The 19,177-nt window shown below is 42.2% G+C and overlaps 1 protein-coding gene across 2 annotated transcripts in view; it reads right to left on the minus strand.

Annotated features, from left to right (window-relative positions):
* The window catches only part of vldlr (very low density lipoprotein receptor), a 69,144-nt gene that overhangs the window by 35,883 nt on the left and 14,084 nt on the right, over positions 1–19,177 (minus strand). For both annotated transcript variants that reach the window (XM_080477244.1, XM_080477243.1), the window contains exons 2-5: positions 17,382–17,501; positions 12,099–12,221; positions 4,577–4,699; positions 2,692–2,900 (exon numbers count right to left, since the gene is read on the minus strand). In XM_080477244.1, coding sequence (XP_080333370.1) covers positions 2,692–2,900; positions 4,577–4,699; positions 12,099–12,221; positions 17,382–17,501 — 575 coding nt within the window. The remainder of the gene's footprint in view (positions 1–2,691; positions 2,901–4,576; positions 4,700–12,098; positions 12,222–17,381; positions 17,502–19,177) is intronic.

Below are 19,177 nucleotides of genomic sequence, written 5' to 3' on the forward strand. Positions count from 1 at the left end.
TAAACGGATCCAAAGGTGGAACTTTTTTGACAAGGTTCCAGTTTATTCTCCACTTAAATGAGGAGAAACAAACTTCCTGAAAATGCTCGGGCTCTATTTCCGTGTAAACGGCGGAAACGCTAATATTGTGACACGCACACAGTAGTATGGCCGTAATGAGTAGTACGTTTAGATGGACAAGAACATTTTCCTTTGACAGTCAAATGTAAGTAGAATCCAACTTTGCAATAAACAATGTCGTCTGTCCATATGAATGTCTGTGTATTGTTCTCTGCACGCATGTGTGTCATAACACAACAGCACCGTCGTTTTCAGCGTTCGACGTTGATATGTAAATGAAAAAATTTTCAGAAACTAAATGAAAAAACGATGCATTTTCACTTGAGAATGCCATGTGATCAGGGTCTGAATCTACACTGCATTATTTACATGCAGGAATCAACCAAGAACATGAAATTTGCAGCACATTTTAATCCGTTTATCCCTGCCGTCTATACTGCTGCACCACTGCACACTATATTTGAGAAATATTTGACACCTGCAGAAAATCTACTAACCAACTTCATTACAAAAGCTGATGAGTGAAACACTGCATCATCTGGATAATTTCTTCAGTATCAAGGACATGAAAAGGTCAAGTAATGCATTCACCACCCGTCTGAAAAAGTTCAATCTAATAAAAGATGTTTGGTCGCAAGAATGGATTTTAGTATAAAGGGCATTCATCAAATATCTTGATAAGCTGCTGTGTACAGCGACGCTTCTTCTTAAAGCTCAGATCCCCCCCAAAAAATGAAGTTGACGTGAAGGCTAATTTGGGACAAGGATACAATTTCAGAGAAGATGTTGAGGTTGACGCGTGATGTGGTATCCGTCATGGCTGCGAGTGTTTCAGTCTGAAGTGACTGAGTTGTTAATTGGAATAAAACAACTGGACAGAGTGGGAGCAGGCCGAGCAGCAGGAAAGAGTTTCTCACTCTTTCATCAGCTCACACAGTCAATGAATCATTTGCGAGCCGGTTTTTAAGAGCGAGAAGGTGGGTGTGCTGCTGCTGGGTGTGAGACGGGAGGAGGAGGAAGGAATGAAGATGACCTGATCTGTGACTTTGTGGGCGGGAGCACGTCCAAGCACCCATTCATGAAAATTACATCAATACATGCTCAGGAAATAGTGTGGAGCTTGTTCTGCCACGTGTCTGTGTGTGTGTGTGTGTGTGTGTGTGTGTGTGTGTGTGTGTGTGTGTGTGCATGTACAAATGAGGCAGGTCGATCACGACTAGAGGCTGCTGAACTTGCAGAACCAGTGTGGCCACACGTCTGTCTGCAAACCTGGGGAAAAGAAACTGGGCACTTCAATACAGGGAAGTGCGAGTCTGTATGGAAAATTATGTAAGGATTTCAAAAAAATTAAAGACACACACCCAACCTGCAGCTTTGTCAATTTCAATATGTAATACAGCTTGAAAAACTTTCCAAGCATCAAGCTGAGCAAAAGTCGACTTTAATCAGCGTACAGTGACTCCCATTGAGTTAGGATTAAAGCCAACACAAACACACCTTTTACCAATGAGAGCATTACACTAGATTTGAACAGCACCTTCCAGGCAGGTTAATTCTATTCAAACATGACTGGCGAGGCAAAAATGGAAAAAAAAAAAGCAGTGATGACAAGTCAGGAATGAATAGAAAATTAAAACCATTAAAACGTAAAAAAGTAGGGACGTTTTGGTTGTAAAAAAACTGGATCATCAAAGGGAAGTAAAACTAAACAAATGTGCATTTAAATAAAACAACTCAAAACATACATAACACACCCAAAAGTCTAAAAATATTTCTTGAAGATGCATAGCAGGGGTGTGAAACAAAGTCAGTGGGCCAAAATTGGCCAGCAAGACTTTCCAATCTGGGTCGTCAGACCACCATACAAATTGGAAAAACTTGAAAGAAGCATTGTTTTTTCAACACAATTTTATAGAGTTGCAGACACAACACGACACTGAGACCTGAGCTGAGATATCAGCGATGCTGCCATGAAAGCTAGCTAGCTACCTCATTGCAATCAAATTAGCATGAAAGCCATGTCAGGGGGAGTTTTCACTGTATTTTTCCATCGGAAGGCTTCAGTTAAACTTTATTTATGTTGGGATTGTAGTAATTGTTTGGTTTTATGAAAATAGACCTTTTCAATGTGTACACTTTAAACTTTAAAGGTTTTCTTTGTTGTGCCGTAAAGTTATTAATGCACTATTGTCGGTCCGGCCCACTCAAGGTAAAACTGGGCCGTTTGTGGCCGCTGAACTAAAACATGTTTGATGCCCGTAATATACATTATTTATTTCCTCTTAAAAACTGAGCCTAAATGAGCCAGGATGACACGCTTCTCCTTTCAAAGCAGTAATCTTCATGATGAAGCCATTCTCACATGTTGTCACAGGTCATCCACCCATCAGCAATTAAATGTTAAACACCCTAGTGTCATCAAATACAACAAAGACCATTCAAGTGCATCCATTAACGTTTGCTTTGTACAAACCTTTGTCACCGACTCCTGTCGTCATGCACTTCTAATGTAAACAGGAACTTCATTCACCAAATCTGCTTGTTAACAGTGTGATTGAGCTCACAGCTCCTTGCTGAGTAACTGTGTTTACAGATTCTCCTCTTCTCGATGGCGTGTGTTTGCGCTCTTACCTGGCAGTCCACGTCGTCGTCGCACACCCAGCTGGCCGGGATGCACGACGAGTTCCCGCACTGGAACTCACTGGGCGAGCAGGAGGACGGGGCGCACTCCAGCTCGTCCGAGCCGTCGCCACAGTCGTCCTCGCCGTTGCACACAAAGTTACGGGAGATGCAGCGGCTGCTGGCGCACGTGAACTCGTTAGGAGCGCAGGTGATGTTTCCTAGAGGGAGAGAGAGGGGAGGAGCGGCGTTCAACAGCTCAGTCAAAACAAAACCTGATTATTCAACACAGCGGCGGCGTCTTCCGTCAGACTTTCTGCACAGCTTTATGACGTTTTGACAGGAAGGACTTTGCCATTGGAAAGTCTGACAAAATGAGTGCAAGCATGTTGGCTGGTGACCGTTTGCAATCTCTACGTTAATGAGTTTGTAATTTTTATTATAGAAAATCAATAAAGGAAATTTGTTGGTGGAAAACAAAGTATTCAAGTTTGTCCATTATTGTAATGTGAAGAATTGGTGCTTGTTCTCTTCAAGAAATTGGAACAAGTTAAAATCTCAGCATAAACATCATCATATATATATATATATATATATATATATATATAGTTAAATGTTTGGATTAACCACAATACTAATATTGTAAAGACCGAGTTGCTTCTCTTCCCTGTAACAGGTTTTTAGGTAAAGTCCAGTTTAGTATTTAATCTAAGAGACTGAACAGATGGACTGCCACACCGACTGGCTCCTGCCATGTAATGTACTCCTACGTTTCACGGCCTGATCACGTGCACTGCAGCAAATCACAGCGAGACGTCATTCAAGGACAACAGAGCTGCAGATTTAGTGTGAACCACCACGGGAGGTTTCTTTAACCAGACTCCAGCTGCACAGACGCACACCGCGCTACACACTCAATATCGCCATGTTTCAATAACATCCTTCACTCTCGGCACAAACGTCGACTGTGCAAACCCATCAATCATCAAGTCGCTTGCGGACCAACCTTCCCTTCTGCACAAATCTCCTGCGTTCACTCATTAGTATGAAGCGGCATGTTGCGGCGGCACTTCACGCTCACATCTTGTTATCTGGGAATGTCCGCACAGGAAAACGCTGCCAGTGTGTTTACCCTCCGACGTGTTGTGAATAAACAGCTGGAGGAGGGGTAACTGATAGAGGCATTCATACAGGACACCAGCTGCCACGCTTAATAAGCCAGAGCTGCTGAAAAACTCCAACAGGCTTGTTAGCTTGTGTAAAAGCGCAGCGGTAATGAGGGAGGAGAGCGAACTGAAGCGCTGCAGCTGGACAGCGTTTTCTGTCCACATCAGCTTTCTGATAATCCACAGTGGTATTCAGACGTTTTACAGCCCTTTTCGGGAATCCATGGGAGGAGGGAGCCAGAAAATATCCAGTGACCACGGCAGACAATATCGACATCTGGCCTGGAGCGCTCATCCATCAGCAGAAAATAAACATCCCGTTCTGTTGCTCCATCACAGCCAAAACTCCACCAACTACTCCTCATGGCTCTCCAAAAACTGGACCTGACTGGGTGTGAACATCGTTTTAGCATCAAATCTATTCACAACACACAGTGGTTGTGAAGGGTTTAGATCAGTGATTAACTCTTCAGGACACCTACAGCCTCAATAAAGCTCAAGTAGGCAACAGTGTTAGTCCTACTGTGAGTACTATGTACTCGATTTAACTACTCCTACTCACTATAAGGACTTGGCATGAGCACAACAACTTACGGGATTCTTGAATTTATCTCAAGGTCACTGGGTCAGGAAAACATGCCAGCTCAATCCAAATTCTCCCCAAATACATCATGTTCATGCTGTGGCGCCAAATCCAAAGTCGTGTGAAAATAAAGGGGACGTCCACCCACCACAGTTGATCTCGTCCTCTCCGCTGTCGCAGTCCTTCTCGCCGTCACATTTCCAGAAGACGGGGATGCACTGGGTGGAGCCCGCTCCGCAGCTGAACTCGTTCACACGACACGTCCGCATGTCTGCAAACACAAACAACAACGAGTAAATAAAACCATCACTGCATCGTTTATACCTCCAGTCCATCGGCACAGCAATGTCACATGTTTTGTGTCTTTTTTCCCAGTTCAACAAAAACTCTTTCAAAAAATTTAATTTTCTTTTACTTTTGGGCAAACACAGTTAACCGAATTATGAAGTACTCACATACCCTGACTGGAGGTGCAACTATAGAGTTAAATAAGTGTCTCTATGTGTGTAAAAATACGTCAATGCCTCGTTTTCAAATATCATAAATCCATTAGTTTAGACCCATATGCTTCCATCAAAGATCAGACTCTAAAGTGAAGTATAAGGACATTAAAATATTCTACTGTGAAACACTCATCTTTTAATTGTTGGAGAGTTTGATGTTCTTCCTGGAGGCTAAATTTAGCACATGTTGCTCTGTTTTGTTACAGAATGCAGACAAACTATCAATTCATCACTGACTTTCTCCTTGAAGCCGGAACATGTTTTCTTTTCAGCCTACTACCCTCCAAATTGCTCAAAAACGCCACGGTTAAGCAACAAGGTGCAAACATAGAAACCTTGTGGCAGTACACTGTTATATTTTCCCATCATAGTAAATTCCCATGATCGGTTTTTATTGGTGATGTGCATAGTTTGAGCCATTTATTGGTTCTGTATCTTGGGAAAAAAAAATGGTCTAAATAACTGACAACATATCTGATGCATCCTGCTGCAGGAGCATGAAACCTACCTCCTGATCCTCCTACATACTGAGGGTTTTCCACTGAGCATACATACAGCACTCCTCTTCTATCATATTTCAGCCTGCAGATGTGCATTGCCTCTTATCGCTGCGATATTCCACCGTGGGAGGAGATAACAAGCAGCGGCGGGCTGCGTGGATACTGGCTGTGCTGCGATAAGAGCTGCTCGCTGGGGCAGAAGATGAATTGAAAAGTGGCTCCTACCGATGGATGAATTATTGAATTATAGTTTTTACTGATAGGCCAGGTGATGCACTGCTACGCTGGACTTCCTCAATCCAGTCTGCTGGGACAGAAGCCATGTTGTGCTATTAAGGCCCCTGCATACTCCCTTTTTTAAGCCATAAGAAAAAGAACATACGGCAGCGAAAAAGCTTTTTCGACAGGACTGTTCATACACTGAGGAACTCGCAGGCCACGCCCCCTCAGAGCAGCCACACGTCTGAAGTGGCGTTTTAACTGCACAGGTTATTTCTCGCCTCCAATGCTTTCAGAAATACATTTCTCTGAACTGTTTCAGTAATTAGAGAGTTTTTGTCCGTGCCGTGATGTTGGTCCAGTTTTAACTGCAGGCGCTGACAGCTTTTAGTGATGCGCTCAGGTGCATCACGTAAGCCTGCCCTCTGACATTTTAACGAGCTGCAGGGCTCATACAGTAGTGAGGTTACAGGTTAAATATGATTAAATTATCACTGATAGTCATTAGCGAGCTGGAACAGGCATGCGCAACATGCGCAGCACACGGCAGTGCGGTACCAACATAGTTCGGCCAGGACGGTTGGCACAGCTGAACCAAATTTCTTCAGCCAGAGGGAGCTGGCCAAAGGAAATTACGTAATTTTGTTCGGTAGGACCCCGCAGTGCCGAACTTCTTATGGAGTATGAGTCGGCCTTTACCATGACTTCCGCTGTATAATTTATGATTTCACGGAGAAATGTTGACTACCTGAGATGATTTAAAAGTCATCAATTACAGCAGGCTGCTAATTGCATAATTAGCTTCCTGGATATCAAATGGGAATTGTTGACATTGTGTCGATGGCACGCACACGCAGCTCAAGAAACAAGCAGCTGCACACTTGTTAAAGTCAAATGTAGGAGTTTTAAAGACCATTTTCAGACATCGTGAAACCATGAAGAGCACTGATTTAATAATGTGCTTATTCATTATAACTAAATGACTGCATCATGTATGAGTATCCTACAGAAAACACAAGGTCCAATTTGTAGTATTTTCATAGTACATTTCTTGTCATTCAACTGACGGCATCAACGCATGAAAGACTCCTGTTCCCAGTTTTTTTTGAGTCGGTAAACATAACTTTAAAAATCGACTGTTGGCTTGTATAAATGGGGTCCACTTACAATGTGGAGAAGCCGGAACACTTGTGCCCCGAATGTGGAAAGCTCAAAGAAACACCTGGCTGAGCAGCAATAAATGTAATGTTGGATCCAGAAGTCTCTGGTCCAACTAAAGAAATGGAGCAGGAGAAAAACATGAAGCGCCACTTAGTGCTTTCCATGAGACTCCAATATTACTGCAGTACTCGACAACGTTATTAGAATGATCAAGTGTTTTTCCTCAAATGCGTTCTTTTAAGGGTTGGGGTCAAACGTCTTGGTGCTAAATGAAACCCAATTCAATGATTATTCCTTCTACTTTCATCCTCCAACTTTCAGCAGCGCTGAAACATGCTTAACTGCAACCAGAGCTTGTAATCTGACACCAGTCTCATATTACGTAACGCTGTTGGGGCGAAAGCAGACGGGCACATCACTTTGTTTCAAGTGAAAATGCATCGATTTTACGGTTTCCTTTCAAAAATGTTCGCGTTTACAAGACAACATTTTCAAAATGAGGTCCATTCACCTGTAAACCGTTTTCATGTGGGGTCACCGTTGGTAGTTTTATAGGGTTAGGTCATGTGTGTCGTTTACTTACAAAAACAAAGTCCCAGGATAATATGGACTGGGAGTCATGACAAAGGAAGTCACCATTGTTATTGTCCCATCAACTTGCACACGTGCAGAAGAACCATTTACTTCGGCCATGGTGAGAAGTTCACAGTAGCAACGTTTTCAAAAAGCCACAAATTCAGAGCATTTTCCAAAAGTTCCATCTTGGAAGCAGTTTCCAAAAAGTTGCACTGTTGGTTGCGTTAAGCACCGTTGCGGTGTAAATGGCCCCCCAGAAAGCAACAAACGTTTTCCATTTTCATTTGAAAACGTTGTGTAAACGGGTCCTGAAACACCTACGATAAAGCTCATGACAGCAGTTGTGTTGAACCTGTAATCCAAACGCTAATGTTGAAGGTTAAAGGTTGACATGTGTTTGATCGTTATGAGAAACCTGTCGGCAAGAAGCTCAAACGACCGACTGCACTTCTCAGAGATACGAGAAAAAAAAAAAAAAAGACCCAAGCATCAGAGTGCGGGGTCATTCATGGAAAAAATGTGCAGAAGTGTGCTTGCAGAGAGAAACAAGACCTGGTGTGTGTGTGTGCGTGTGTGTGTGTGTGTGTGCGTGTGCGTGTGTGTGTGTGTGTGCGTGTGTGCGTGTAACAGCTGGTCAAACGGCACAGTGACATAACGGCGATAGAAGCTGACTGGCACGTCCGCCACAGCAGCTATGACTGGAACTTCACACCATTAACACACACACACACACTCATGACTACAAAAGTGGAATGTAGTTCAAGACCTTCATTTGACCGGCACGCGCGCACACACACAGACCATCAAAGTTTACAAGAGGAGAAGATCAAATGGCTCAGCAGCACTTTGAATCAGTCAAGTTCGCAGCCGGCAATTAAATAATGCAAAGATCCAAAATTGGGTTTCAAATGTGCAGCAGAAAAAAAATGTAAAAGGCAAAACGGTGAATTATCTGAATATTTTAAAAGTTCAACAGGTTCTACAGGACACGCTGAACTCATTTTGTGCAACAAAATAGCATTAAAAAGGGGAAGTTTAAAGGATTTTATATGCAACGGTATTCCTGGAAAAGACCGAACTTCATAATTTACTGAAAGACATGAGAACCGTTCACTATTATTTCACAATCGGCTCTATTTTCCTTCCTTGGACCACTTCAAAACTGCAGCTGTTGTGGGCGGTTAGTGGTCTGGAGATTCACAAATCCTCCATCCTTAAACTTGCCAAATTTCCTTCTTATAACACAATGGAGAGGACAAGATGTTCCCTTCCTGCCCATTGGAGTTCACACACAAAAATGATTAATGGTCTTCACTTATCCCATCAGTGGTCATAAAGTTGTGGCTGATAGATGTATATTGAATCAAGTAGGGCTTTCTGTAGTGATTAGAAACTTTCTGCAGCTTGTACTGGAGAAGTTTTATTCACCTCAGATAAAGGTTGTGCTAAAGTCATAAATTCACTACGGATGACGACTGAACTATAAGGTAACGGTTTGTTGCAGGTCTGTGCACATTCAAAGTGAGTCTTTAATGATTTACAATGAATTAAACGTTACCAGAGCAGCAGCAGCGAGCAGATTATATAACCTTAATGTGATATCTGTGCATGAAAATGAGTAATATCTCCAATATGGCAAGGTTTTGGTTTCAGGAAGGACCAGTACTGATCATACTTGTTTCCATTAAAGAGGTTTAACTTTATCGTCAAGATTCTTCTCATGAAGACCGATGTCTGACGGTAGACCAGTGCTACAGGCGTCTGATAGTTGAGCTGATGGATGTTCTGATGTTTTTGTATGAGGGTTATTATTGATTCATCGAAAGAGCATTTTAGGTCTTGTGACGTTAAACCAGAGTTAAGTTGAAAGTCTTAAGTTTCTAAAGGAGTTCTTCACTGATTCAGCGACTTCGTCTGAAGTTTTGCAGCTTTAAAGACGAAGAGCAGTGAAACATCGGGTTTGTCTTCTGGTAACTCGGTGTGTCTTGGTATTTTGATAAAAATGGAGAAGTGATATTAGGTGAATCTACAATTATCTTGTATAACATGATTATCAACAACACTTAAGTTGCTGGTGTTGATAAGTTTGTGCTTTGAGATTTGTTCTTTGAATTCACAGTGTTCTTTCTCTTGCCCCCAGATTTCAACGATGTCTGACCAGATAAGAAATCATTTTGTCCATTACAATTTGAAATGAATCCCATTTTTTGTTACATTGTAAACTTTCATGGTGAATGTTATGGCAAAAGTCTGATCAATTTATTCATGCAATAAGTACAAAGCACTTTTTAAAAACTATAAAATCCTACTTTATCGTTCTATCGCGCAGCCCTGGCTGTTATCACCTATCATCATATTCTGTCTCTCAACACCTCCCGATATTCTTACAGAGCATACTCTGTTGTACTTTGAGAAACTTCCAGACTTTGCTGTGGTGTGTGGAGCCTGCGGCTGTTTGATGAGGGGTCTTTATCCTCCCCTTGTGTTCATGACACAGTTCATTTATCTCTGAGCCGACCGGAAGAGAGACTCATTAAAACACAGCGTAGTACAAAAACACCTGCCATCATTATTCATCTCTTTGATTCCGATCAGCATCCATTCCAGACCTCACTGTCGCAGCGATGCCATTTAAAGCACAGTAGCCTTTCTTACTTCCTTTTAAACAACTTATTTATTTGATGGGGCTGCCCCTGCCCCCTGCTTTTAAGTGCCCCGCTGAATTCCTGCTGTGCTTGGAACAGCAGGACGTCTCCTTCATGCACTTTGATAGTCAAGAATGTTGTTTGCCATGCCGACTTGAAAGGTAATAATCCCAAAGGCAACTGGCGGAAAGATGTTTACTACATAATGGAGAAAAGTCCAGCAATCAAAACTTCAAATCAGCAAAGAAATATCCCATCATGTCTCAATTTCATCTGCAACATTTAACCGGAATAGAAAAAGCTTGTTAAATGGGGACTTTTAGCAGAAATGATAGTTTCTAAGCAAGTTTTCAGCAGGGTGGGAGTCACGCTGTTAATTTGTTAATCTGTTAGTTTCAAGAGATTGAAAATCTGAACTTGTCTACCATTTTTAGTCTGAAGATTTTGATTACAAAAAACAGGTTTGCCCAACACAAACAAATTTCTGATGGTGTGATAGGAGGAAGCATTTCTGTGACAAGTGACTGAGCAAGCCAGGGGATCCAAAACCGGCCTGTAAAAGGCTCCAATCCAGCCAAACCACCAAGCAAATTGTAAAGATTTCAATGAAAAGAATTTTATTTTAGAAATTCATGTTGAAAGTAGCAGACAACACAGACCCGAGTCGAGGTATAAGTGATGCTGCCATGAAAGTCATCTAGTTTGATGACAAGATAGTCTCAAAGTGATGCTATCAGGGAGAATTCGTAAAAACATGCATAATGCAACAATTCTACAAGGTTTTTTTGCACATTTGATTAAAATTGGCTTCATGTTGAGATTGCACAAATCTTTTCACAAAACCAAACAATTACTATCATATACTCTGCGCTACAAAGAAAGTTTAAAGTCAAAATTTAAAGGTTATTATGGCACTAGGTTATCGGTCCGACCTACTCCAGACGATATTTGCCTGCACGTGGCCCCTGAACTAAAATTTGTTTCACACCACCGACTTCAACCTTTTCTGTTCAGAGCTGGTGAATTACCAAGGCTAGGCTCATTATGTCACGCCGGCACAAACAGCAGGCAAAGCTACATCACTGCTTTAAATATTAAATTATTGTGGCGTCTTCTTTTCTTAGAATGCTAGAATTCCTAATTCAGGAAGCTGCAGGTTTTCGGAAGAAACCCAGTTGTAGCATTCCAGTTATAACTGCTCTTGATGCGGTAGTTATTTTAGGATGAATAAAAGCACCAAGCTCCATTCATAAGCTGGTCGATTAGCTGGTATAAGTAAATTGCAAGATGGGAGGCTAATCAGGTAAACAGTGCAAAACAATTCATAGTTAACCGAGCCTATCTAGTTTGCCAAGTCGTGGCTGGTAAATTATAGGGGCTAGGCTAATTAATTGGACAGGTTGATAGAGTTTGTGTTGGACCTAAATTATTGCTGCTGAAAAACCAAAAACGTCAAAAGTCTGAAGTACATTTGTCAAGCAACACCACATTTGCTTCTGAGCTCCAACAGACTTTCCTAATGTGAAGGTCCGACTTTGACAGCAGTCAGATGTACGACTTCTCGGTTACCATTGGCAAAAGTGAGGCCTAGCGTCTCGGTCAAAGAGTCTGAGTAGGTTGGAGGAATGTGTTTCTGGGTCAGTTCAACCTCGTCGTTTTGGTACTTCACTGAACGTCTGCAGTAATTAAGACTTCGTGTGACACATGTATACAAACCCGTGACACATCAGTGCTCCTTAGATCTCCCCTTGTTGTTAATCCTGAAAGTGAATGTGTTTCTTTAAAGTCCTTTACAAAGAGCAGGAGCAGCTGACCTGTGCTGCAGTCTTCTCTCCACATGCACATCCAGTAGGAACAATCAATCATCATGAAACACATTTACTCTGCATTAAAAGCAGCGGTGGGGTTCATGCTGACCGTGCGTGGGATGTAGGTTAATTACCTGATCCATATTTCATGCATTAGCACCTTTATGGTTTCACACAAGGTGCCGACAGTGGACGTGGCTCTATAGCGAGCAGCCCGCCAACACATCCTCACACACGGGAGGCCAAACTTGTACTTACGGCAGATTTCTAAGCTCTCGTCGGACCCGTCCTCGCAGTCTGGCTCCCCGTCGCAGTGCCACCGCTTCGGGACGCACTGACCATTCTGACACACAAAGTCCACGTCGGCACACGTCTTCTTCACTGGAAGACAAAACAAAAATCGTCATGCACAATAAACAAACATCTCAAACACACTGATCAAAATATCTGTTCATGGAAAACAAAGTATTGCATTGTGTTAACTGATGTGACTCATTCATTGTCCAACTGTGGTGCCATCCTCTGTATGCAGCACAAAATTACTCTGAGTTAATAATAGCTACGCTTCACATCCTGCAGCTCAAACATTTATAATTAGTTCATTAGTTCACGATCCAGGCTCATGGTTTTTTAATTCTCTTAGGAGCTTGGTCTTATGAGTCAAAACACCATTTCTTCTCAACCTGTGGCATTATTATCCATACTGGAACATTTTTACAAACACACAGGGCACTCATCCTGTATGTGTGGTACATTTTTAATCCAGCAGGATCATTACAGAACATTCTGAACTGATAGCAAGACCGCTACCCTGAGAAATTGTTACTTTGGACAGCTTTCCAAGTGTCAATAAGTATGCAGAGGTTTAAGTGTGAAACTTGGCTGGTTTGGCTGTCAATAGTAATCAGATGGCAACAATTTCCAGTGTTCACAGCTGTTCAACAGATAGAAGAAAAGTCTTTAGAGCAAGGGTGTCAAACATAAGGCCCATAGGCCAAAAACAGCCTGTAAGGAGGCTCCAATCCAGCTCACAAAACCATCAAGTAAATTGGAAACTTAAATTATTTGAGAAATTAAAAAGAAAAAAAAAAAAAAGAAAAAAAGAGTGGAGACCAGCTCTGAGTTGTTCATTGTCTCAAGCACCATTGCCATGCAAACAGATGCCCAAAAAGTTTTACATTTTCACTTGAAAATGTTGTGCAATGGGGCCAATACAACTCCAGACCTCTAAAGTTGAGGAAATTCCTGGTCTCAGCTACATTTTGACTTTTTCCAAACAGGGAAAATGTCAAAAGTTGTTCAACCTGTCCAGCTCTGGAGTAAGACTTAATAGGCACCCACACTTTAATGGTTTCAACCTTTGTCCATGTTTCTCCTGCAATCATTCATCCACTATGATGCAGTTTGATAAGAAAAATCCACAAGGTCAAAGATCCTTAGAAAGGTTATTCAAGAGAACAAATACCCGGATCGTCTTCCTGAGCCGTTGGTATACAGCGGCATGTATGAGTGAAAGACACTGGAGGCTGTTAAAGCTTCTCTGACCAGAATACAAATCCCTCCTTCAAGCTCCAGCCGCTGTGGGGCTCATTACCAACCTGCCGTTCTCTCTTTCCTTTTATTAATTAAATTTAGAGTCTCAGAATTCCCATATGCACGCGCCTCGGTTCGGTCTGGGCTGAAAGTTAAACAGGCTGATCTCGCAGTGACCGGACGCCAGACAGAATCAAAAGTGCTGGCTGCTCGGGAACGTGGAGGGCCATCAAGAAACTCTACTGTTCATCCCTGATCTGCATATGAACTTATCAGCAGCCAGTGAGATCACATGTTCAAAATGTTAACGTCTTAAAAGACAGAATTTCTGCATCAATGTGTCTGTGTAGTGTTCAGTTTGCCATCAGTCCAGCTTTATCCAGATAATTTATTCTTACAACTGCTTAAGAAGCTAAAAGACTCAAAACTCCATCTTCTGGTTCAGAGCGGTACTACAGGACAGGATAAGTCGGGGTTACTTGGTTAACTTGCCAAATTCAGTTTATATTTGGATCACAAATTTCTTTGCTGCATTGTTAGATTGAGTGATTGAGACACGATTTACGTAACATTTGAAGTGAAAGTGCATCGTTTTGGCGATTACGTTTCAGGAAACACTACGTTTTGAAAATGATGTCAGTTTCTACAGAAATGCATGTTTCATGTTAGGCCACTAGTGGGTGCAGTTTGTTTTTGTAATAAAAACCACACACACATAGAACAATAAGTTATAAACATTAACAATGGTGAGTACACATAACATTCACAGAGACAGATGAACAAGTTGGATTGCTATGGGTGACAACTATGAAACCACCAAGACCAAGGAGAATATTGACTGGAAGTCATGAGACACTGGCACCCATCATTGTCCAGCTACTCGCACATGTGCAGGATAACTATATACCAAGGATGTGGTGCGCATTTGGTAGCATATCTGCAGTTTCTGCGGAGATCGTGTCAGAGTATTTTCATAAAAGTTCCATCTTGGGGGCAGTTTTTAAAAAGTTGCATTTTGAGTAGCTCAAACCGCCGTTATCATATAAATGGACCAATAAAACCCACAGGAAGTTTTGAGTTTTCACTTGAGCTCACAGCTCCATGAGGTGTTTACTGAACACTATTCTTGTGTGTTGTGGATAGTTTGCATTTATGCCAAAACTTTAAGCTGAAACGCCTCAATGTCTTTTTATAAATGCACGAGTTTGATCCACAGTTTCACTGAAGATAGTGCTTCCACATCCACAACAAAAACGGACTCTGATGAGTGTGAACGCATCCTTAATCCACTTTCTTTTGCATAGGTTTTTTCCTGCCCTGTAGTAAAAATCAGCTCTTCTATTCCCTCTGCTTTCTTTTCCTTTCACTTGTTCTTCCATCTCTCCCGACACCACCATCTGACCCAGATAGATCGCAGTATTGGACTCGCACACATAGTACGGGATCTATAAATAGTTCTGCTCTATGGGCCACCTTCCCATCGCCAGGTCATCCTGTCCCGGGGGACGCTGGGAGGACTCATGGTGGAGCGTTGCTGAGACGGTGATTTCTGAATGTCGCGTGTATGAAACAGTGAGAACAGAAACCATCTACTCCTGAATGAAAGTAGGCATGCCTGTATGCAACTATACAACTAAAAATTGTGACTTGGCAAAATTGCAAAACTATATTTTGTGGGTCGTGACGATGGCGGGTATAGTAACAGAAAATGCAGTTTTTTGAAAAGTGCCCCCAAAGTGAAACTTTTTGAAAACACTCTAAACAAAGAGTTGAACGAGGAAAATGCAACTTTCTGGAAACCCTCAGGCTTCATCTCCTTGGAGCCGGCGGAAATACTGCCCATGCACACCAGGGCTGTAGTAGACGCTCGAACAGGTAGACTCCCAGTTCATATTCTCCTGGGACTTGGTAGATTTACAGTTGAGTCACCCGGAGTAGCAATCCAACGCCATCGTCTGTTCATATGAATGTCCCTGTACTCGCCATCGTTTTTGTTTAGAGCAAATTTTATATGTGGTTTCATTACAAAGAAACAGCCCCAACTAGTGGCTACATTTTTTAAATTTTTGCGATTTCCGTGGAAACGGACATCATTTTCAAAACGTTGCCGTATAAACGCAAAACTTTTCTGAAACGAAAAGACAAAAACAATGCATTTCCACTTGAAGCAGGGTTTTAATGTGACCACAATCAGATTCAAATAACGATCTGAGAGCTGGAATTTCTTGGTTTCACACATAAGCTGTTGCAATAACCTGAAGAGGAATAGGAAGCATAAAAGGATGGTGAGCACGCTAAATGACTGTCATCTGCAGCTCGAGGGGGACAGAAAGTCTGAGGAGCCATAAATGGATCAAACTTTTCCAGGTCAGCGGTGCAGAGGCGTCACAGCCAAGTGCAGCTGTATTTATCTCTGCGTTACACCTCCACATCACTCACATGTTTTGAGGTGAATGTACAGCAGATAATATCTCAAAGGAAATCTGACTGAGGAGAGAATCAACCTCTGGATTCTGTGGTGCTTCATTTAAAGTGTAATCATATTTAATACCAAAGTAGAAGTGAGAACTAACAGCAGAGTTTGTGTTAAACTCGTCTTACAGTGTCAAAATGAAATATGCCACCCTGCCAGGTAAACGTTCCAGATACAGCTCTGACTCCTTTCACAGCTTCATCTCCATATTGTTCACTTTGGCAGGAAAAAACAGTTTAATTGAAACGGAGATGGATCGTCCTCAGCTCGCCTACACTCCATCAAAGGCCATGCTCGCCGTGTAAATAATGCATTTCCAGCCCGGCTGTGGCAACACACAACTGAAAATGAAATGGCGACTGATCCCAGGAGAAGCAAACAGACAGGCAGGACTTGTAGCAGGTCATCAAGTGGAGGAAGGGATTTCTTTTGGCCATTTTGGAAGAGAAGTAAAGCTCAAAGCACTTTTTATTTAAGAAAAACACCAACGCTAACCGTGTACTAGCCTGTTTTCCACTGACGGGTGCGATTATTTGGCGGAATGTTTGAACATTAGCCACCATATTAGTCTGCATCAGATCTCATGGTTGACAGATTGTGATGGTTTTAGTTCAATCGGCTGGGAACTCATTGGACAGGAACATAACTACCAAGTCCTCGGAGAATGTGGGAGTCATGACACTCTGCAGTCTCACGATGTTTTTGAATGTTTGCCTGCACACTCCCACACCACGGACACTTCTCTCTGCTGGCCTCTGGCAGGAGGAACCGCAGCCTGAAATGCAGAACAACCCGGTTCTGCAACAGCTTCATTCCTCAGGCCATAAGACTCTTGAACTGCAAATAAGTCTTTTGGTCTTGAGGATGATGCAATAATCCAGAGCAATAACTGTCACCTTATGCAGCGTTGGCACTTTACAAAAACAATAGTATTCATTGCTTTAAATGTGTTTTTATAGACACTTTTTAAAAGCCTAAGTTGAGCTTTCTGCAGATAAAAGTTTTGTGTGTGCGCCTACAATGAAAATGTATGAATGACAATAAAGCAGTATCCATTTATCCAGCTTTGAATTAGTGCATTTTAAAAGTGGTTATAAAATCCAGATGACATGAATTCACCACAGCTTTACTCCTGACAGTTTTTACATTAACCAAATACCAAAACGGTTGTATGTGTGGTTTCTGTTGCTCCGTCATCTTTACAGACTGAACTGATAATTTGATGTTCCGACTATGTGAAAGAGAATAATGCTTTAATTGAGAAAAGATATGTGGGCTGCCCAGAGCTTGCAAGAAGGCCTGGACAGGGAGATGAATTAAAAAAAATATATATAAAAAGGTGTAATAGGGGGTGGGGTAGGTCTGGGGGGAGTTTGCCCTGTCCCCCTCTCATCCTCCGATGCCTGCCCAGTTGGGCCCCACTTTCTCTCTGGACCCCAGGGCTGTATATAGTATTTTATTTCATTTCATTCCATTCGTGTCCAAACCTTTCACGGTTTTCCCCTCCCCAGTCCTGTGTGTTTTCATCGACTCACCGCAGGAGTTCTCATCGCTGCCGTCAGTGCAGTCCTCGTCGCCGTCGCACTGCCACACGGAGGGGATGCAGCGGCCGTTCCCACACTGAAACTGACTGGCTTCACATTCCGTCTTGGTACCTGCATGGGGAAACACACACATGGAAATGGTTCAGAGTTCACATCTGAGCATGTGCAGTTGTGTAGATTTCATTTTCCACCATCGTCCTTTGTTTGGAGCCAGAGTAGTATTTCCCTGTAATTTCCGTTTCAATGAACCCACATGCTGCCACTCGATTTAGCTGGATTTCCAGAGTCATTCAGACAATTGTTTCACATAAAGTGCCGTGACCAAAACACCTGGAATCCACAGACTATAAAACAGTAAATCCCAGCATTTATAGATCGGGACAAGTGAGGACTGTTTAATGTCTGCGCTGAATTCTACCAACCACAGAAAGACTGAGAAAAACTACTATTGTGATCAATCACAGAAAACTCAATAGCAGTTTCATATTCAAATGTGAAGGTTAAATATGAGAAAATGTCATGCAACTTTTTCTCCAAGTACTCCCAATAATTAATGCCGAGGCCCCAGGAGGAGCAGCGATGGACCAGTGGATGAAAACTGAGTCTTTCACAGTTTTTTCCTGAAAATCAACAGAGTCCTATAATGAGTTTTATCCCATGTCAGAGCTATTGAAGTGTTGAACAAACTCCTCAAGATGTGACAAAGTGCAGAAACAGTCGAAAGGTCACGGCCATAAAAGTGCTGAAAGTCTCTAAGGGTAAAGATTGCAACATGAACCATTCATTTCACGAATCCCTTTTGAAACTTCCAACGCCTTTTGGAAGGAAAATCTGCCCCCTTTAATTGTAGAGAATCATATCAGTAGAACTCTGTCTGAAAGTGTTAAAGTATTTTTGTGAACCTTCCTTTCATAATCACAATCGTGTCATTTTGATTAAATAAATAAATAAATATATTGTGCAGCATTTCCAGATCCACTCAGAGTCCAGATTTTCCAGGGAGTAAAAGGTTGTGGGGGCAGAGCAGCTTGTCGTCCTGGGGGCTGCAACGACTCCAAGTCTCAAAATAACACTGTGTGACCTTGATGTTGTGCCGAGGACTCTGTGGTCCGTCTAGGTGGGAAATAAAACACACCGATTAGATCAGTGGACTACATTTCACAGCAGTCGTTTACAAAAGCTTTCCACTCCTCAAAGAGCATTGAGAGGGAAGCTGTTCAAAGTGGGTCAGCAGCTCCTCCAGAGTGCAACATCTCACCGATTTCATTCAACCTGAAGAGCTTCAGGCTCTTAAATGAAGCAGCAACACGCGACTGAAACGCTGCAGGAGAGCGTCTCACACACTTTATGTGAAGGTCCAGGTCGGCCTCACCTTCTGATGTCTGATAAGCTAATGCAGCTGTAAGTGAAGGCCCGCTCTATAAACAGCCTGGTGCACTCCGCAGTATTTAAAGGAGCAGCACAGAGTGTACCGTGAGAAAATGTCAGCATCACTACATCATCAACTGATTGCAATCATAAGCCACTGAAATTATTCTGCACCATCATTAGAAATGTTCCACCGCCTCAGAGTAAAAACTCTCATTGCCAGAGATCACGCTACACTTTATTTGCCCCATCTGTCAGTCAAAATGCTGAAAAACACACTAATGGGAAACAAAATGGAATTTCTACAAGTAATAAAACATTTTAAAAAAAGTAGATTGGCTTAATAGTGGTAAACATTCTAACCGTAATATCCTATGTGAGGTTTCATGGATCAAGAATATCATGAAAAGGGTGGAAAT

This window comes from Lipophrys pholis, assembly GCF_963383615.2.
Source record: "Lipophrys pholis genome assembly, chromosome: 12".
In the NCBI taxonomy this organism is placed as follows: Eukaryota; Metazoa; Chordata; class Actinopteri; order Blenniiformes; family Blenniidae; genus Lipophrys; species Lipophrys pholis.